This window comes from Urocitellus parryii, chromosome 2 (assembly GCF_045843805.1).
Source record: "Urocitellus parryii isolate mUroPar1 chromosome 2, mUroPar1.hap1, whole genome shotgun sequence".
Classification (NCBI taxonomy): Eukaryota; Metazoa; Chordata; class Mammalia; order Rodentia; family Sciuridae; genus Urocitellus; species Urocitellus parryii.
Window position 1 is genome coordinate 111,843,612 of NC_135532.1, and position 17,701 is coordinate 111,861,312.

The 17,701-nt window shown below is 43.0% G+C and overlaps 1 protein-coding gene across 1 annotated transcript; it reads right to left on the reverse strand.

Moving 5' to 3' along the window:
* Window positions 1–1,159: 1,159 nt before the first annotated feature.
* On the reverse strand, window positions 1,160–8,789 carry Tm4sf1 (transmembrane 4 L six family member 1). The gene is made up of 5 exons (XM_026406626.2): window positions 8,478–8,789; window positions 6,749–6,838; window positions 6,494–6,639; window positions 3,271–3,451; window positions 1,160–1,259 (listed from the first exon to the last, which is right to left on the reverse strand). The coding sequence occupies exons 1-5, from the start codon at window positions 8,652–8,654 to the stop codon at window positions 1,245–1,247; spliced, it is 609 nt and encodes a 202-aa protein (XP_026262411.1). The 5' UTR covers window positions 8,655–8,789; the 3' UTR covers window positions 1,160–1,244.
* Between the last annotated feature and the right edge of the window lie 8,912 nt (window positions 8,790–17,701).

Consider the following 17,701-nt stretch of genomic DNA (forward strand, 5'->3'; position numbering starts at 1 on the left):
TTGGTAGAATCCATTTAGAATCTGTCAGCAGAGGACCCAGTGACCTAGAGTTGTCATGGCAATGGGGACTTGAAAGTCAGATGTCATCCTGCTGCCGGTCGGAAGACAAGAGGTGACCTGGATAGAACTCCAGAAACTTCTCTGGGATCCCCAATAAAACTGGAATGCAGGTGAGGCACGCTGTCCCTCTCCTTTCTAAGAGGACCCACTCTCTTCCTTGAGAGTGGCCCCCTTGCCTTCTCCGATCTTCTAATAAACTTATGCCCATGACTCTGAGTGACATGTCGGAAATCTCTCTGACTTGATCTCAAGAATTGGGGCTTGACGGGGGAGGGGGAAGGCCTCAGCCCTGTAACAGGAACAAGAACCAGAAAGAAAAAAGGAGGAACTTTAAGGACCACAAAACAAAGCAACAACAACAAAATGGTAGCAAATACTTTATTTCATCAGGGACATTGCATTTGGGGAGTATTTCCTGTGGCTCTCAGTCTGAGCTCCTCTCTCCCATCTCCCCATGATGTGGGTCAACTGCTTTTCCGTCTCCCATCTTTCTTCTTGTCTGATGACCCAGGCCAGAAACTCTTTAAACACAGAATCCTCAGTACTTGTCTTTTAAAGGACAAAAGCTTTTCACGTGTCAGAAAAGCTTCAGATCTGTGGTGCTCACAGAACCAGCAGAGCCACGTGGTTTGGCTTATTCATTTGAGTCAAAGCATTCTCAATGGACTCTCGTGATCGGGCAAGTACTGGTCTCCCTCAGAACAGGAAGCAGTTCAAAAGGCCTCTTAGTAGACATCTGGGCATAGCGATGGGAAACACCATATAAACAGCGAAAAAAAATACATCTTTTCAGGTTGCTGGGTTTCTTCTTCATCTTAAAAAAAAATCTAGACATCTTTCATTTAAACACACACACACACACACACACACACACACACACACACACACACATAAGCAAATGTAATGTGCTTTTATCCTAAACGTTACAGATTTAACCTCAGATATGCTGAGGACCATCACTCAGTCTGTAAGTTACCTCCAGAGCATAGTTCGTTTTCATATTAAAAAAAAAAAAGTTTAAGTTCAAACACTGACATCATGTGAAGACGCCAGTTTTTATACACCTTTATAAAAGTAGAATATGCAGAGTATGATACACTGGTACAAAGTTTTACAATAATACAAGTAAAATATATAAATTACAATGAAATAGAGGAAGCCTGTGGTTTGTCTGGCTGGTTCTTTCAGCAGTCATATCGCTGTAAAGAAAAGGAAAGATGCATTAGTTTAGGATCAGGGCACACGAACAATGGAGATTCTCTTCTTTACATTCCTGTTTGAGCAAACACAAAACAATCATCTCAACTTCAGTGGAACTTCAGCTAACCACTGCTAGGGTGTAGACAATGCCCATGACAAGTTTCCTAAACAAACAGGCCCCATTGTCTTCCCCAGTAAAGCTGCAGAAAGTGCTCATGGAAACCATGAGGTTTGTGTGGGGCTCTCCTTTTAAGGATTTAGAAGATAATGTCATGGGAATGTCCCACTGAAAACTCAGTGTGGGTAGTTTTCTAAGTTAGGAGTTTCATGCCTGAAGCTCCTGGCTATCAGTTTCCTGGCCTGGCAGTTTAGCAACGCTAACCATAAGTGCTAAGGATGTGGTTTCACTATCGGCTTGCTACAGCAGAGCACCCCATCCTGTAGGCATTGCTATCAGATTCTTCAAGCACGCCGAGCTGCTCATAGCTGCTAGCTGCAACTGTAAACTGAAAGTTATTCCAACAGGTAGCCTTTCAAATTAAATGCTACCAAGTTAGCAACCCACTGTTCTACACGAAAGCCCTGTGCTTTGAAAGTATTTTTGTCTAATTACAAGCTAAGGGATCTGGTGCAGTGTCTGGGGAGAAGCCCCTCCTACAGTGCAGGATGGAAACCCAGTGTCTTTGCCTAAGTTAGGGAAAATGTCACCTCCTGCCAAAACAACCACCAACTGACTTCTTATGCCTGTCCTCAGTGCCAGGATTCACCGACTTTAAACTCTGCTTCCTTGTGAAATTCGAGGCTAAAGAAAGGTCCATCCGAAGTCCCAAGAGGATTCTTTTCTGCAGCCCCCAATGTTGTGTCCTGAACACAGCCCACACCCAAAGGGTGTCCCACTCAGTTGTTTTCCTGGAAATTTGGCAGGATCTCAAAGAAATTATTAGTCCCACTGTGCTTGCCTGATAAGGAAAACTAGATTTTTATTTTAACTTCCCTTCAAAAATTATAGAAAGTTTCCATTTATTTACAACCAAGGTTTTCATGGTTGCAATGAACTTTCAGTTTTAATTAGGTTTTTTGTCTTATTTTAAAAGAAAGTTAAGCGAACCGGAAATAGAAGAGAATGGTTTGGAATATATAAATGAAATAAGGGTCAGTTTAACCAGAATCCCATTTCACAGACTAGGACCTAAAAGAAACTCTCCCCAAAATTAGACCGAAGCTTGACTTTTATAAATTCAATGGTATATATTTTTCAGGAGAATATAGAAACAAGAACTTTCCCCTGCTTCAAAGAAATGCATATTTCTCTCCTAAATCATATCCCCAGGAAACAAGTGCTTCCTGGTTTTCTTTCATGATGAAAAGTTTTTTTATAGCTGCTATTCAAAGGCTGCTAGTACCTGGCTGCTCATGTACTTTTGTGACTCCTTGTTAGGAAGGAATGGTATAAAATCCAACAGGATAGTGAGCATAGTACCCGGTTAAGAGCAAGAGTTGTGGTTCAAGATGACCAAGGGTTTGAAGCCTGTTACTTCCTGACTAGGTCACCTTAGACATATTACTTAATCTCTGAATCAGAGTTTCATCTGAAAAGTGGGTTGAGTAATGAATGTGGCCTCTTCCTCACGTGTGCCAGTTGGGAACATGAGAGCGAGCAAAGAGAGGGTAGCCCAGACATCTCTTTTGTGTCTCTGCAACCAGAGCAGAGCGAGTGAAGGGAGCAATGGATTTGACCCTAAAGCAGGCACTGTGTCCATGGGCAGCGTGTTCCTGTGCACCTAGAGCTGACTGCAGAAATCCAACATGGCCCAGAGACCATGAGGGTCACGAAAGTCTGGGATTGAGAGCAAATGTCTTGGGTGCATTGCCACAGATGTGTTATAAGAACAAGTGCTGGTAGCCTGAGCAGATTTGGGTTTGTCTTTTCTCTTTGATGAAACAGAACAGTGCATCATAGGAATGGAATATACCAGGACCAGGCCAGGACATAGTCACATAGGTTCTTACCTGTTGGCGAGAGCAGCAATACCCACAGATGCCTCCAAGCACTCCATTTATTATTTGAATGAGACACAAGATGAATTCAATTCCACCAAGAGCCAAGAGGATAGAGAAGAGAGTTACATTCCACTCCACAATGTGCCTAGGCTCCCTGCACTGGGACCAGGTGGAGGTGTCCATCAGGTACCTGTGGGCAAGAGGGAAACTCTGACATGGGTCCACACCCAATGGGATAGCTCATGAGTTACTTTTTTAATGGTGGTTAGAAATCCTCACCCTATAATGATGTTTATATTCTCTAACAGACAAATGAATATTTGGAAACAAAAAATGCAAAATTGCCATGCTTAAAGCTATAAAACTCATGTATGTGTATAGATTGTATGGATGTGAATAACAGCAGATGTGGAAAAGTGAAAACACTTCATATATTAAGGTAGTACAATTACAGAGAATATACATATTTTTTTAACTCAGCTTTCCAAGTTGCTTAATTGCTGTCTATGTAAAAGGCAATTGAGTTAATATTTATTTAGTTATTGAGTTTAGTAATGTAAAATATTAATATTGAGTTAATATTAATTTAGAAAATATGATTTCTTTACATTAGTTTTTTGGAACTTTAAGATATTGATTTTAATCATTTCATTAAAACATAATTTGTTTCTTCTGAGAATTAGCCAAGTTCTGGATAATTTTGGAGGCTTAATATGCTAGTGTTTGGAGGCTTAATATGCTAGAGTTTTCAACTGAGACATCATAAACAAAATTAGTTTTTGCTTTTAAGAAATAATTAATTTGCAGTGGGAAACACAGGTATTAAATCTGACCAAAGTGAAGCCTTTTCTTCACTCTCAAATGCTGTGCCCACACACTTAGAAGAACATGTAAGCACACTAAATTCAAGACAATAAGAATGATGGAGTTCTCGGTATAAGTTGCACACCAAGCAGGAGGTGGGAATATGATGGGGGAACTTATCATGGGTTCTGTCCTAGGAGAATCTTGTGTCTAAGGGAAGAGACAAGTACTGGCAGTCTCAATGCCAAGTGCACTGACTAGTTACTCTCAAGGCACCTAACCTAGAGAACACCTAGGATGTACCTATTCAACAAGGCTGAGCAAGGTAGGAATTGGACCTATTTGGCTCTGTATACTCAGCTTCCAGAACAGTATCTAGTACATAGTAGGTACCGGACACATTTTTAAAGCAGCTAAGTGATAAATAACTGCCTGAAGTTACTTTGTGAAAAAAGGTCATCAAATTGTGCTGAGGTTCTTTCATTTTTATATATACATATATACCCATACTGATATTATTATATAAATGATTTCAGGCATTTTCTAATACCTGGATATTATTCCTGTCTGAAAAACCACCACAACAACAACAACAAACTACAGCTCTGATTACCTTCCCAGAATTTCAGCCTTTGCTACATCACAGAACATTTGGAGTCTTAATGAAGTAGGATTTAATCATGTGGGAAAATCAAGAATTGACTTAACTCCACAAAGAAGTCTGGTACAATTCTTTCCTTATCACTTCTTCCTGCCCCAGCAGAACAAAGCAGCTTGAAACTCAAGACATAACTGTGAAACAGCCCATTGAGTCAATCAGAGATTCAACTTACTGATTTAAAACAAATGCAAAAAACAAAATTCTGTCCTATCTCTGCCTCTCTACATCAGTGGAACAAAAAAAAAATCTGTATTTTCAGGTCACGACATCAAAAATTCCTTGGCTTCATTTGGCTACTGGGAAATGAAACCAGTGGTGTGGGACTGTTAGTTCCTCCCATATTGAAGTCCCTGGACAGGCTCAAATGAGGAGTGAGGCAGAACAAGAGCTTCTTGCAGAAGCTAGAGCAGATGTTGGGAGGGGCACATAAACAACTATAAAATTTGACCACTGGTACTCCTAGCTCTCTCTGCATTCCAACTGCACAAATCACAACTTTTTTTAAGAGTCAGTTTCATGCTGTAGTTTTGCATGTTTGCACAGACATGAGTGATCAATTTCCACTAGTACATTCAGTATGTTCTGAACAAGAATGGATTACATCAATGGCAATTTTGAAGACTAAAACTTAGAACTCCTGTAAGTGCCAATTTTCCTTCAGAGGCTACCTTTGTTTTGTGTTCATTGTGAGCTAAGTGAATAGCTAACACCTGTAAGGAACCAGCCTCTGTGGGAGCATGGCATGTATATTATCTCATTAATTCTCATTACAACTGCCACTGGTTTTATTTTACAGATGAAGGAATTGAGATGCAGAAAGGTCAGTTCACTTTTCCCTGTTTTTTGGAGAGAAAGTGTAACTAATTCTAAGTTCATGATCTCATGAAGGGGGGAGACATATACATATACATAGCATCACTAAATGCTATACAGGACAACACTCTCACCAATACTATTTTCACTCAGGAGTTCAAACCCCAAACTTTCCAAATTTAACTTTAAAAAGTTGAATCAGGAGATCAACTCAGGATCAACTCCTGCCAAGAGAAATCCGTGGCTCATTCATTACTACATACATCAGTTTCCTGTTTCTCTTCCTTTCTCCGTAAATGATCAAAAGGAGAGGCCAATGTAAAAACAATAGGAGCTCTTAAATCACTCTGATTTTAAAGCTATATGGCCTCATAATTTTAAATAAAGGGTACATCATATATAGTTCTGATATTGTGTGTGTGACTGTGTGCCAATGGGGGTGGGTGTAGGATCTGCCCTGGGTTTTATTAAATTCATATAGTTGCCAATCCTATTATATAAGGATACTGTAGCATTGTCTTATAAAATAGTAAAATGTATCGCATTTAATCGATATAATTTATTCTGGTACAACACAGGACCTATCTGAGCACAAGTCCTACAGCGGGACTGTCAGGTTCAAATACTGACTACCACTTCCTAGCTCTATTGCCTTGGATAAGTTATCCACCTTTCTGGGCCTCATTTTTCTCATCTGTAAGATAAGATTAATAGTGGAAGTAACACCAAGGGGTCATTATGAGGGCAAAATCCATGAATCTATTAAAAAGCAAGTAGAACGTCAGTAACTGGCCCTCCACCCTCCACAGGACACCTGTCGCCTGAACTGTGCCCATGTCAGTGTCAATCAAGGCTGGCTGGGTGGATGATGAATGGATACTTAGTGTGATGGGTTTGTCCCTTGATGTATGTGGTAAATAAGAACAGACTGTCGTGAACAGAACAATTACGTACTGTCCCTCGGTTTTGGCAAAGGTGTAGTTCCACTGGCCGAGGGAATCCTGACACAGGGGTCCTTCCGCGAGGCCCAGAGCTGCCACGATGACGCAGTAGCCGGACCCTGCAATTCCGATGAGAGCCGCTAGGACCGAAGAGAGCATCTAGGGAAGGAGGAACACAAGCTGTGAGCCTTGAGCCCCAGGGCCTGCCGCGGACGGATCCTGCCTGTGCCCGCCCAGCAGAGGACCTACCGCCCAGCAGAGGACCTACCGCGCATCTCTTGCCGCAGTTCTCCTGGCCACAGCAGCCGCAGCAGTCTTCCTCCTCCAGCCCGATGAAGACAAACGCCGGCAGGAGCATCTGCTCAGGAAGCAAAAGGAAGTCACTACTGTCCTCCCAGGTTCATGGGGGCAGTCCCAGCATCCTTTAGTAAAATGGATTTACTTCTGATGGTGTCAACTGGCTTTAGGTTGAGGATCTCAAAGAATGAAAGAGTCAGAGGAGAAACAAACTCTGAATGTAACATCTGCTGGTTTTCCTGTGATGCATCAAAGCACTTTTCAGGGGGCTGGGGTGGAGCTCCGATGGCCAGTGTGTTCACGAATTGAGGACCTGGGTTCCTTCCCCAGCTGGGGCTGGGGGAGCAAGCGAGGCTATAGAACGGAGGGGTAAAATATAACCTGTGTGCTTATTCCACAAAGGTTCATAACAGTTCCAGACACAAACTGTTTTGGAACCTTAAACCTTGTGTTAAAGTCTGACTTTTCCCCCCTAGTAAAACATAGTAGATACCCACAAATCCTTAATAGAATAACTGAAACTATTTTGTAAGTGGGACAGATGAATGCTATCTATAACAAATATGATCTACTTCTTTGAAGACACAAAAGGTACTGTTTTAGCATAACAATAAAGCTCTTTAAATAAGGTGAGGGGGCTGGGGATGTGGCTCAAGTGGTAGCGCGCTCCCCTGCCATGCTGCAGCCCCTGCCATGCCGCAACCCGGGGTTCGATCCTCAGCACCACATACAAACAAAGATGTTGTGTCCGCCAAAAACTAAAAAATAAATATTAAAATTCTCTCTCTCTCTCTCTCTAAAAAAAAAATAAGGGGAGTTTGAAATATTTGAAGTTTAAAGCAAAAATGTTACGTTACAGATTTTGATCCCGTTAATTCATATTAATTAAATTTGTATTAATGATTGCATGATAATAATGCTTAAACTCAAAGAAGATTTGGCCAGCTATAATGTCTTTTAGTGTCTTTTACTTGACTAAGAAAAATTATTCTGCATGGTATTAACACTTGCATAAAACTTCTCCTTAAAATTCTTAATCCCAGCATTTTGAAGTAACAAACTCAAGTTTGCCCACATTCTTTCCATGCTGAGGCTGAAGCTAATACTTTCAGCTCCTAGATTGGCAGGCAAATTCCTTTTACTTCAATAAAAACAGACCTTGGAAAAAAAATAACACATTCCACTATTAACTTCAGACTCTGATCTGCTAACTGTAGGATTTTTTTTTCTAGACACCACACCTCAGGAGAAAGTTTATATTCTTTCTTAATAGCAATGTACTCAATTCACTGTTTTTCCCCTGTCACATATGCCCAAGAATAAACAGCAGAGAATTTGGATCCCAAACTGTAAACTTAGAACCAGCCAACCCCTCCGAGCTCCCCAGAGCAAATGTTAACCACCCACTCTGGTGCCAGAAACTCCATGGTTAACTGAATATGGGTTTCCTAGCTGGAGAGGAAAAGAGTTTAACAACAACAACAACAACAACAAAATAGTTCACTTTCAGTTAAGATTTGTGAAATATTAATAATAATAATACAAGTCTACCCTGACCTTTTGCAATCTGTTTTCAAAAGAATGAACAAAACAAGTCATTAGACTTGGAAATATGCATGACAGAAACTTTCCATGAAAATAAGGAACACTTCTGATCAACAGAGAAATTCCTGAGCTTATGATAATTGGGAAGGACTTACCAGCACGCCCCCTCCCACGATGCCGGAAAAGAACCACACGAAGCGGCTGAGGTGGTCATCAGAGGCATACTTTGTTTCCCCATTGGGAAAATAAAGCAAAATATTAGCTACGATGCAGAGGACGGCTAGCCACACCAGAGAATGTCCGATGCATCGGGCGCACTTGCCATAGCACATGGTGGCGGCTGGAGCCTGTGAGGTTTCTGTCCCCCTTCTCCGCTCTGTCTTCAGTTGGTGATCCCCAAATCAGATGACAGCCCCCGTGTGTACAGAAAGCAAAAGCACTCCCCAGCCCATTCCTGCAACCTCTTAAATACTGGCAGTTCTTAGTCACCGGGAGGATGAGGTCCTTTGCTTTCATTGGTCCTGATTACAGGCTACCCTGGGGGTGGAGTGTGTGGAGGGAACGCCCTGCTCTTCAAATGAAATCTTGGGACAAGCGAAACCAGGGGCAGGACGTGAGAAACAGCTCCAGTCACAGGCAACAGAGAAAATGATTAATTCTCCACAAGGAATTCACTGTGCAACTCGTCCCCAGGATAAAGCATCCACAGGAAAGTCTAACTGAACTTTCCAGTAACTGCCAAGTATCCTCAGCGTGGCTGTCTGGGTTGAGACTGAAAGGCAGCAGGCTGAGACCCTCCTCCTCCCAGCCATCTGGACGACCTCCAGGCAGAGGGAGGGCTCCGTGCTCACTTGTACCTCTGTGCTGATTTAATTTGTGACCTGGGGCAAGTTTCCTGAGCTCTGAGCTCCCTTCTTTGTCTGTTAAAGACAAAGTGTTTTAAAATTACAGAGTAGCCTTCTTTCCTCTGTCCACAGCGAGCTCTGCAGGAGGGATCCTACAGCCCGGTCTTCCTGGACATCTGACTCCAGAAGAAATCTGCGCCACACAGAGGTGGCATCTGTCAACACAATGGGCTCAGGCACTTTTCTCCCTGAGTGTTGCTTTCAGGCAAAACCATGTTAGGAAGGGCCAAGGAAGGCCTCAGTGCTGGGGAAGGATAAGAGGAGGAGAAGAATGTAGGAAAGGAAGAGGAGGAGAAGAAGGAAGGAAGGAGGGAGGGAGGGAGGGCAGAAGGGAGGAAGGAAACAGACCAAACCGAAAAAAAAAGACTTGGCAAGGCTAATAGAACATGGAGTGATAGTGTCAGAACCCACCAACCAGGGTGTCCAGGGCGTGGAGGTGAACAGGTGATCCACCCAACTGGATCCCAGGACAAGATTTCATAGACTGCCCCCACCCCAAGGCAGAGACAAGCTGTGAGTCCCATGGTTCCTTGCAGATGTCAGGGTTGGACATGGAATAAATTTAGCCCTTGAAGAGCAGTGGTGACCAGGTAAGGCCATGACTGGAGGGGCCCTATTATCAGGACAGGAAAAACGATATAGAAGAAAAGATGAAAAAGGCCAAGGTGAAAAGTTGTTATTTCTTAAAGAAGGTGAGCAGACAATGTCAGATTTCCAGAAGGCATTTGTTCAATTTTCAACATGTACACAGCATCAACACAGTATCAAAGAGTGTCTGTGTCACAGCTGGTATCCCAATGGAGCTATTAATTTCTTTTGAAATCATGTTCCCTTTGTGATATAAGTAGATTATAAATAAATGTATTAGAATAAATGATAAAAAAAAAAAAAAAAAGAAGGTGAGCAGAGCCGATGAATCCTGTAACTTAGGATACGGCCAGAGTCTGAAGGATTCAGCCTCAAACTAGAGAGGCAGGATGTGGACCAAATTTGATCGGCCTGGGAGAGCCCAAGAGGCGGTGTGGATGTGGACAGAGCATCCTGGCAGCGGTAAGACCATAATGTAGCCTGGCCTGAGGAAATAAATCAGCTTTGTCTTCAAATGCTTAAACCCTTACCTTCTTTTTTTCCCCATCCCTCAAGTCAGCAGGGCAGAGAGGAGGAGAGAGTGAGGGTCTCTAAAGAGACCCCCATCTCTGCTGTTTCTTCAATTTTGTGGCCTCAGGTGAGTCACTTACAGTCCAGGACCGTTTCCTCATTCCTAAAAAAGAGCAGGACTAGACAGAGCCACCTCACCACTTGTTAAGGGGTTCTTTATCGAGTTTGTGAGAATCTTCAATGATATTGATCCTCTCCCCAGAGAAAGAAATGAACATATATTCAAACAATCATATTTTTTCATTCTATTTCTGGGGGTTCCCAGATTCCCTGAAGCACAGTAGTGAAGTCTCTTCCACATTTCCCGAGGTATGTCCTGTCCTGTTGGGGGACCACTAGAACTACACATGCAGATTTGGGGCCCCGCCCTCAACATAATGAACAGGAATTTCTAGGTGGGGTCCAGTAATCTGCAAAACTGAAAAACATTCTCAATGAGTCATTTGTTCCCTGGTGTTTGGGGATCGCAACCCCAGGTAAGTATTATTTGTACTAGATTTTCTAGGAGGCTGTGCCTGCCTCCAATGGTTGCCCAGATCCGGTCCACATGTGGTGAGGATGCAAATTGTGTTGGGGACACGCTGCAATTTTAAGGTTGTATGTAAGGAATTTTCAGACTTGAACTGACAGAATTCACTCATAATGAGGAGTCCCTTCTCCTTACCCACCCTACTGTCCTTCTGTGAAGCACCCTTTGCTTCTGCCCTTCTAATGATCACCTCACCCTGGAAGAAGCAAGGTCTTTTTCGGTTTGGCTCCTGGCTTATCTGAAATCCCAAACTTCCCAAATCTGGAACTCGATCCTGGAAGGGATGCCACAAGTGGAAAATTCCACACCTGACCTCCTATGACAGGTTGCATCAAAACAGAAGTACACTGAAAATATTGGATACTATTATCTTAAGCTATGTGTGTAAGTTACATGGGAGATAAAAGTGAATTTTGGATTTAGACTTGGGTCCCTTCCCCAAGAGATATCATTATGTATATGCAAATATTCCAAAATCCAGGTTACTTCTGGTCCCAAGTATTTTGGATAGGGGATACTTTCTCAAAGACACTCTCCCTGAAGACCTATATGATGCTCTGCCGCCACCAGTTACTCTCTAGTACATTGCCCTGGTCTGTAGTTATCACAGAGTTTATCATTCCCTGAAATTATTCTATGTATTCATTTGCTTCCTTTTCTGTTTCTGTCTCCCCTCCCTTCTGATGCAATTCCAGAGTCTTCTGCCTTGCCCACCATTGTTTCCCCCCATGATAGGAGCTCAGTAAATATTGTCGACTTGTCGAGTGAATAATACAAGGGAATCAGTGTGCTGTTAAACCTCCTCTTACCAGGCCGATGGCTCATTCCCTCCACCCTCAATTCTGTCGCACCTCTTGGTGAGCTCAGAATCTCATTACAAAGTCCTCGTAACTGCTCACACTGTTGCTTCCAGGCCTTGCCACTGCCAGGCTATTTGTTTTAACTGGAATTCTTAATCACTGTGTACCTCAATTACTATCATTCATTTACTCACCAGTACTTATTGAATTCCAATTAGTTTTATATTTCCTAAGTGCTGGGAATGCAGCAATAAACAAAACAAAACAAAACAAAACTCTGACTTTAAGGAATGTCTACTTGTTACCTTTTGAATCTGGAATATTCCCCCAAGAGCTCATGGATTGAAGGTTGGTCCCCAATGCAGCAATGTCCAGAGGTGGGACTTTGGGAAAGTGACTGGATTGGGAGGGCTCTAATTTAATCAGTAGACTAATTCACTTGATGGATTAATAATTTGGATGGACTACTGGGAGGAGGAGAAAAGGTAGGCAAGGGGGTCATGGTTGGAGGAAGTAGTTCACTGGGAGAGCTCTTGGGACTATATCTTGTCCCTGGTCCCTTCCCCCACTCCTCTATTTCTCTCCACTTCCATCCTTTCTCTCAAGCAAGGTGTCTGCTCCATTTATGATACCTTTTATTTACTTTCCTGAAATTCCACCCCTCTAGTACATGTTAGATCCCTTTGCTGTCTTTCATGACAAAATGTTAAATACTAGAGTTCCTATGGTTATAGGACAACTCACTCCTCTTGTTTCTCTCTGATTATCACCATGAGGAGAGATGATTTTTTCCACCACACCCTTCCTCCATAATGTTTCTGCCTTGGACTCAGCTGACTAAGTACCTAAATCCATGAAACTGTGAACCAAAATAAGTCTTTCTTCTTCCAAGTTGTTTTTCTCAGGTAAAGTAACACAAGAGGATCAACACACCATTCTATTGAGAGAGACAATTTTAAAATAATCATAAGTCAATAAAATACAGAGTGTCTCAGATGTGATAAATGCAGAATAGGTGGAAGACGGTGAAGACGTTACTGAGGGAAACCCTCTGAGACAGAATAATCATAGAATCTACCTCACAGAGTTGTGATCTGCAGAAGTGAGTCAACGTGTGTAAACTTGAAGCATGTCATTAGCAATCACTCAACAAATGTTACTTACTGTTTCCACCCACATTTTTTTTTCTCAGGCAAGATGTCTTGGCTTCATTTATGATGCATTTTATTTACTTTTCTGGGATTCCATCACTCCAGTGCATGTTGGATCACTTTATTATCTTTCTTGACAATTTTTTAAATACTAAAGTTCCTACCATTATAGAAAAACTCACTTGTATCTCTCTCAACCCCCATGGAATCACCCTCTATCCCTGGCTTCTTTTGGAAGGAGCAGTTTTATTACTGTGCAATAGGACTGCTGGCCCCTGAGCACTGGGCATGAGTTCTTAACCCCACGTTTAAGTATCTAGTCCCACTAGGAGGAAGGCCCTGTGTCTCTTGTCCTGGTCTGTCCCACTGTGCCTTGTTCTCTGGCTGAGCTCAGTATTTCTTTCAGACGCCTTCTGCCACATCCCTGCCTGCCTCCTGCCCCTGGCCACTCATGACTTCACTTTGTGCTTCACATTCCACACTCATATGGCAACACCCATTAGACCATGATGTAGGAGTATATATTCTCAGCCTCCCCAGCTGCTCTGAGGCATCAGGGAGCAGGGACCTTCTATTTTCTTCTTTGTGGACCCGACAGTTAGCATAGTGTGAGGTATATAGCTGGCTGTTAATAAAAGTTGCCAAATGTTCAAATGAATAGGGAAGGTCAAGTAGGTTCACTTCTAAGATTATGTGCTTTTAAGCAAAATTAAAACAATGTATGAAAAGTTAGGCAAAATTGACATTTATTGTATTTAAATTTGGAAATTTTAGTTTTATTCATAATTCACATAAGCAGCTGGTATAGGCTTTGTGTGTCTGTGGGTGTGCACATGTGGTGCTGGGGATTGAAACTAGGATCTCATGAATACTAGGCAAAGTGCTCCACTACTGGGCTACATGTCCAGCCCTTTAAAATTTTTATTTTTTGAGTCAAGGAATTGCTGAATTTTCCAGGCTGGCCTGGAACTTGATCCTTCTGCCTCAGTCTCCTGAGTGGCGGGGATTACAGGTACAATCTGGATTTCCTGCAGAGTTGGTTTCCCCTTGGCCCTGAGTCCCATCACCCCTCCTGCCTTCTCATCTTTGGGCTTCATAGTGAAGGCCCTTTTGGTTTAGGTTACTGTTCTTTATTTGAAATTAATCAGAGCATTCATGCCCAGTAAAGGAACGCAGAGGAAAGACACAGTCTTAAGACATTTCATAGCCTCATGGCTTTTCCCTGGCTATAGGCCACAGTTCAGTATATTCACATCAAAATAAACTTCTTAGCCCAACTAAAACCAGAGTCAATCTTTACCCTCATCCCCTCACCCCTGGATTGGCTCATTCCCCTCTGGTAGTTTTAGTTGTACATCTTGAAGCCACCATCTTGGTTGATGGATCAAGCCAGGGAATATCTCAGGGCTCACTTGTGATTTTCACCTCCTGTGGTGCCTGCTGAAGATGTGGGTCTGGTGCTCTCTTCCTGGGTCTCACAGCTCCAAAGGACTGAGCTTACTTACTCCTATGAGATGGCAGAGATGAGGGCATCCAGAGTGAACCTGAGACAACCAATGCATAAATTCTTTGAGGGAGAAGGCTCTTGTCTCTGAGTTGAGTATCATTTCCTTGGGTTTTATAATAGCTAGAGACTGACATGTGAGATGTGGACAGCTTCAAAGACCACCTCTGTGGCTTTCTAAAACTAATCTACCTTTTAAACATCCCTATCCTGAGTCACCAACTGATTCTAATGTACTGATGTAGGCTGTCCAAATTTCTAGTTTTATAAACGAGGCTACAAGATCCAGAGAGGTTCATTTCAGTTAAGAAGAAAAGGCAAAGGTAAAAATAAACAAAAATAAATCCTAAAACATTAAAACTGATGAATTCATTGTTTGTGTGTTTTGAGCTTGGTTGATCAGGTAGCTTTCTTTGTGAGGCCAAAGAAGCTGCAGATTCCCAAACTTCCTCCTTCAGGGAAACCAGGTCCTCCTTTAGAAAAGTGGGAAGCCTTCCTCCTGCTGGCTTACCTCCCCAGGTCCCAGCTTCCTGCAGGGAGGGTGGCAACTGCTCAGGGTTCCTGGGTAACACTTAACTGCTTCCTGTGCATTCAGGGGCAGGAGGTGGGAATAGGAGGAGGACAATTGAATGGTGCATTTTACACACATGTTCCAATCACTCCCTGGTTGTAGTTGGATTTGATAGTTCCCTTGTTTGAAGGGTGCTGTTCACAGGTGAGGAAACCAAGGCTCATGGGGATTAAGTGTGCAGGCCAAGGTCACAGGTCTAGCAAGTGCATGGCCTGGATTCCTCTTACGCAGGTCCCCCTGACTGAGACATTCACACTCTTTTCTGCACACCTTGGGCTCATCTTCACGACTTCTGTTAGGTAGCAGCTAGCAGTGAGCAATGAGATGCTTGGTGAGGTCACAGGTTTTCTTGAAGTTACTCTTAAAGTTTTCTTTAAGTTACTGCCAAGGCAGATGAGTCAATCATTCATAGCAGACAACTTCTAGGGAAATATCAGTACACAAACCTTGAGGATAAACAAATGTGAAAGAGATGATGAGGGGGAGTGTCTCAAAAAAGAAGGATTCATGGGACTAAGTCTTAACAGGTCCTGTAAAAGTCAAGATGAGATGCCAGCTGTCTTCTACCAGCTCAGAAGGGGAGATTCTTTAGTGGTGCAGGTGCACTAAGGTAACCTCCAACTGGCCAATGACCCCAGTGCCCACATTAACAGGGATTAACTCGAAGATGAAGCCCCCATGAATAACATGACCACCATGACAGTTCTGGAGAGGACCAACTAGGGTCAAAAACTCCATAGTCTGATGTGATGTGAAGGAGGAGTGGAATGTCTAACAGGCAAAGAGTGCACAAGGTGTTCCCCAGTTCTCAGGGCAAACATGAAGCAGTAATGAATTTGAAGCACTCTCAAGAAGGACAGTGAGCCTTCTCCATGAGTGCTCTCTGCTTGAACCTCACTTTGGTTTAACTTCCTTCTCACCTCACTTCCACTCCACTGCCACTTTTAATAAAGTTCTCTTGCATGACTTTTGGTGTCGACTTTAAGTTTTCTTTCATGGGAACACAAGAACTGAGGTTTGGAATTTCAGCTCCCTGCTCTCCTGTGACATTTAGGGTACCTGCTTCTGATGAAAAACATTGGCCAGAATTAGGAGCCTCTTATCTGCCACTTCTGAATGAGATGATTTTGAGATTCATCATTTGGGTTCTACTTTCACAGGATAACTCATTTTAGGTTAATCTGGCATCGTTCAAATAAGATGCTCCACCCTTGTGGTGAGACTCGGTGAATGGGTTGGAGCTGAAGCATGGCTCATTGGGTCAGTAAGCTTGGTTGTATTGTAAAAAAATGGAAGAGACAAGAGATGTGCACAATTAAAAATTTTTTTAAATGAATTTTCTGCAATAGAGGAGAGAATTATTAAAGCCTATTTTCATTTTCTTCCCGGGTCTAACTGGTGAAGGCTTTCCCCACCTGTCCTCCTGCCCTGAGGCCAGAACACTCCCTCTCCTGCTTTCATGCCATTGACAGCTCAGCCCTGCAGAGCTTCTGTCAGCAGGGAGTGAACAATGCCACAGACCAAGAAGTGACTGTGCTGGGTTCACAGCTGTTCTTTAAACATCACTTTCCCAGGATCCCTGGTGACAGTGGAGCTTTTTAATGTGGTCAAGTTCTGAATATAAAAGTGTACATTTGCTCCGCCATCTCTGTGACTCCTGCTCTCCTGCAGAGTCAGGATGAAGCGTAAGTAACAGGTAATGTGGTCATTCTCCAAGTGTCATTCCACGGTGGTGAGCTCAGGCTCTGCTCAGACCTCACGACCCTGCCGCTCTCAGTCAAACTGGTTTTTGTGGCTGTCAAACTCCAACATGGCAAACTTCCCACTGATACTGAATGAGCAGAAAACTCAGATTACTGCTGATTTTGCCAGAGGGAATTTTATCAAGAACAGTCTTATAGTGGTGGGGAGTTGAGACTCAGGGTGTGTGTGTGTGCGCACATGCGTGTGTGCCTGCCTGTCTTAGACACCAAGGAAGCATGACAGATTGTGATGGGCTGTGATTTCGCTGCTGGCCAAGGTGGGCAGCTGACCCTCCGCCCCCTTCCTGTTCTCAGTCTCTGCCTGGCATGGATGCCGGAGGGCTGAGTTTGGAATAAGCATTACCCTGGCGTCTAACATAAACACCATGCCTCATATTTCTTCCCAAGAAAGGGAGTGCAGATTCTAAGTAGCTGAATCATCTGGGGACAACTCCCTTCATTGTGTAGGTTACAAAAACATAGTTGCTTATTATGGGAACCCAGATGGGAAATCCATTCCACATTCAGGTTAGACCGTTAGCCTGGCCGGTTTTAAATGACTAAAACATGATTTTTTTAAAGAATGCCTTCACAATGATTCGGAATTCCTTTTTGAAGAGCTGAGAAAAAATTGAGCAAGAGTTATGAAGGGACTGAAGGAAAGGACCAATTTGCAACATAAAAATTACCTGGGGTACTTAGAACATGTTTATTTCTTGCTCCCAAAGCAATGAAAAAAGCTGATGTGTTGAGACCCTTCAGGGTGACTGTCCCTGAGAGTATTAAGTCAGGAATTTGGGGTGACTGGTGAGAGAAGGGTTATTAAAAACAAGCTCAGGTGGAGTCTCTGTGGTACTTTGGCAGGAGCAGGTCTGTGGTCCTCAGTGCCCCTCATAGACCCTCCAGGGGACAAGGGTGACTGCAGGACCTCATGCTTCCTGACCTCCTCCTCTCATGCCCTGTCTTCTCAGTGGCTCTAGTGTCATCAGAGATGACTTGATGATTTTAGGAGTGAAAGC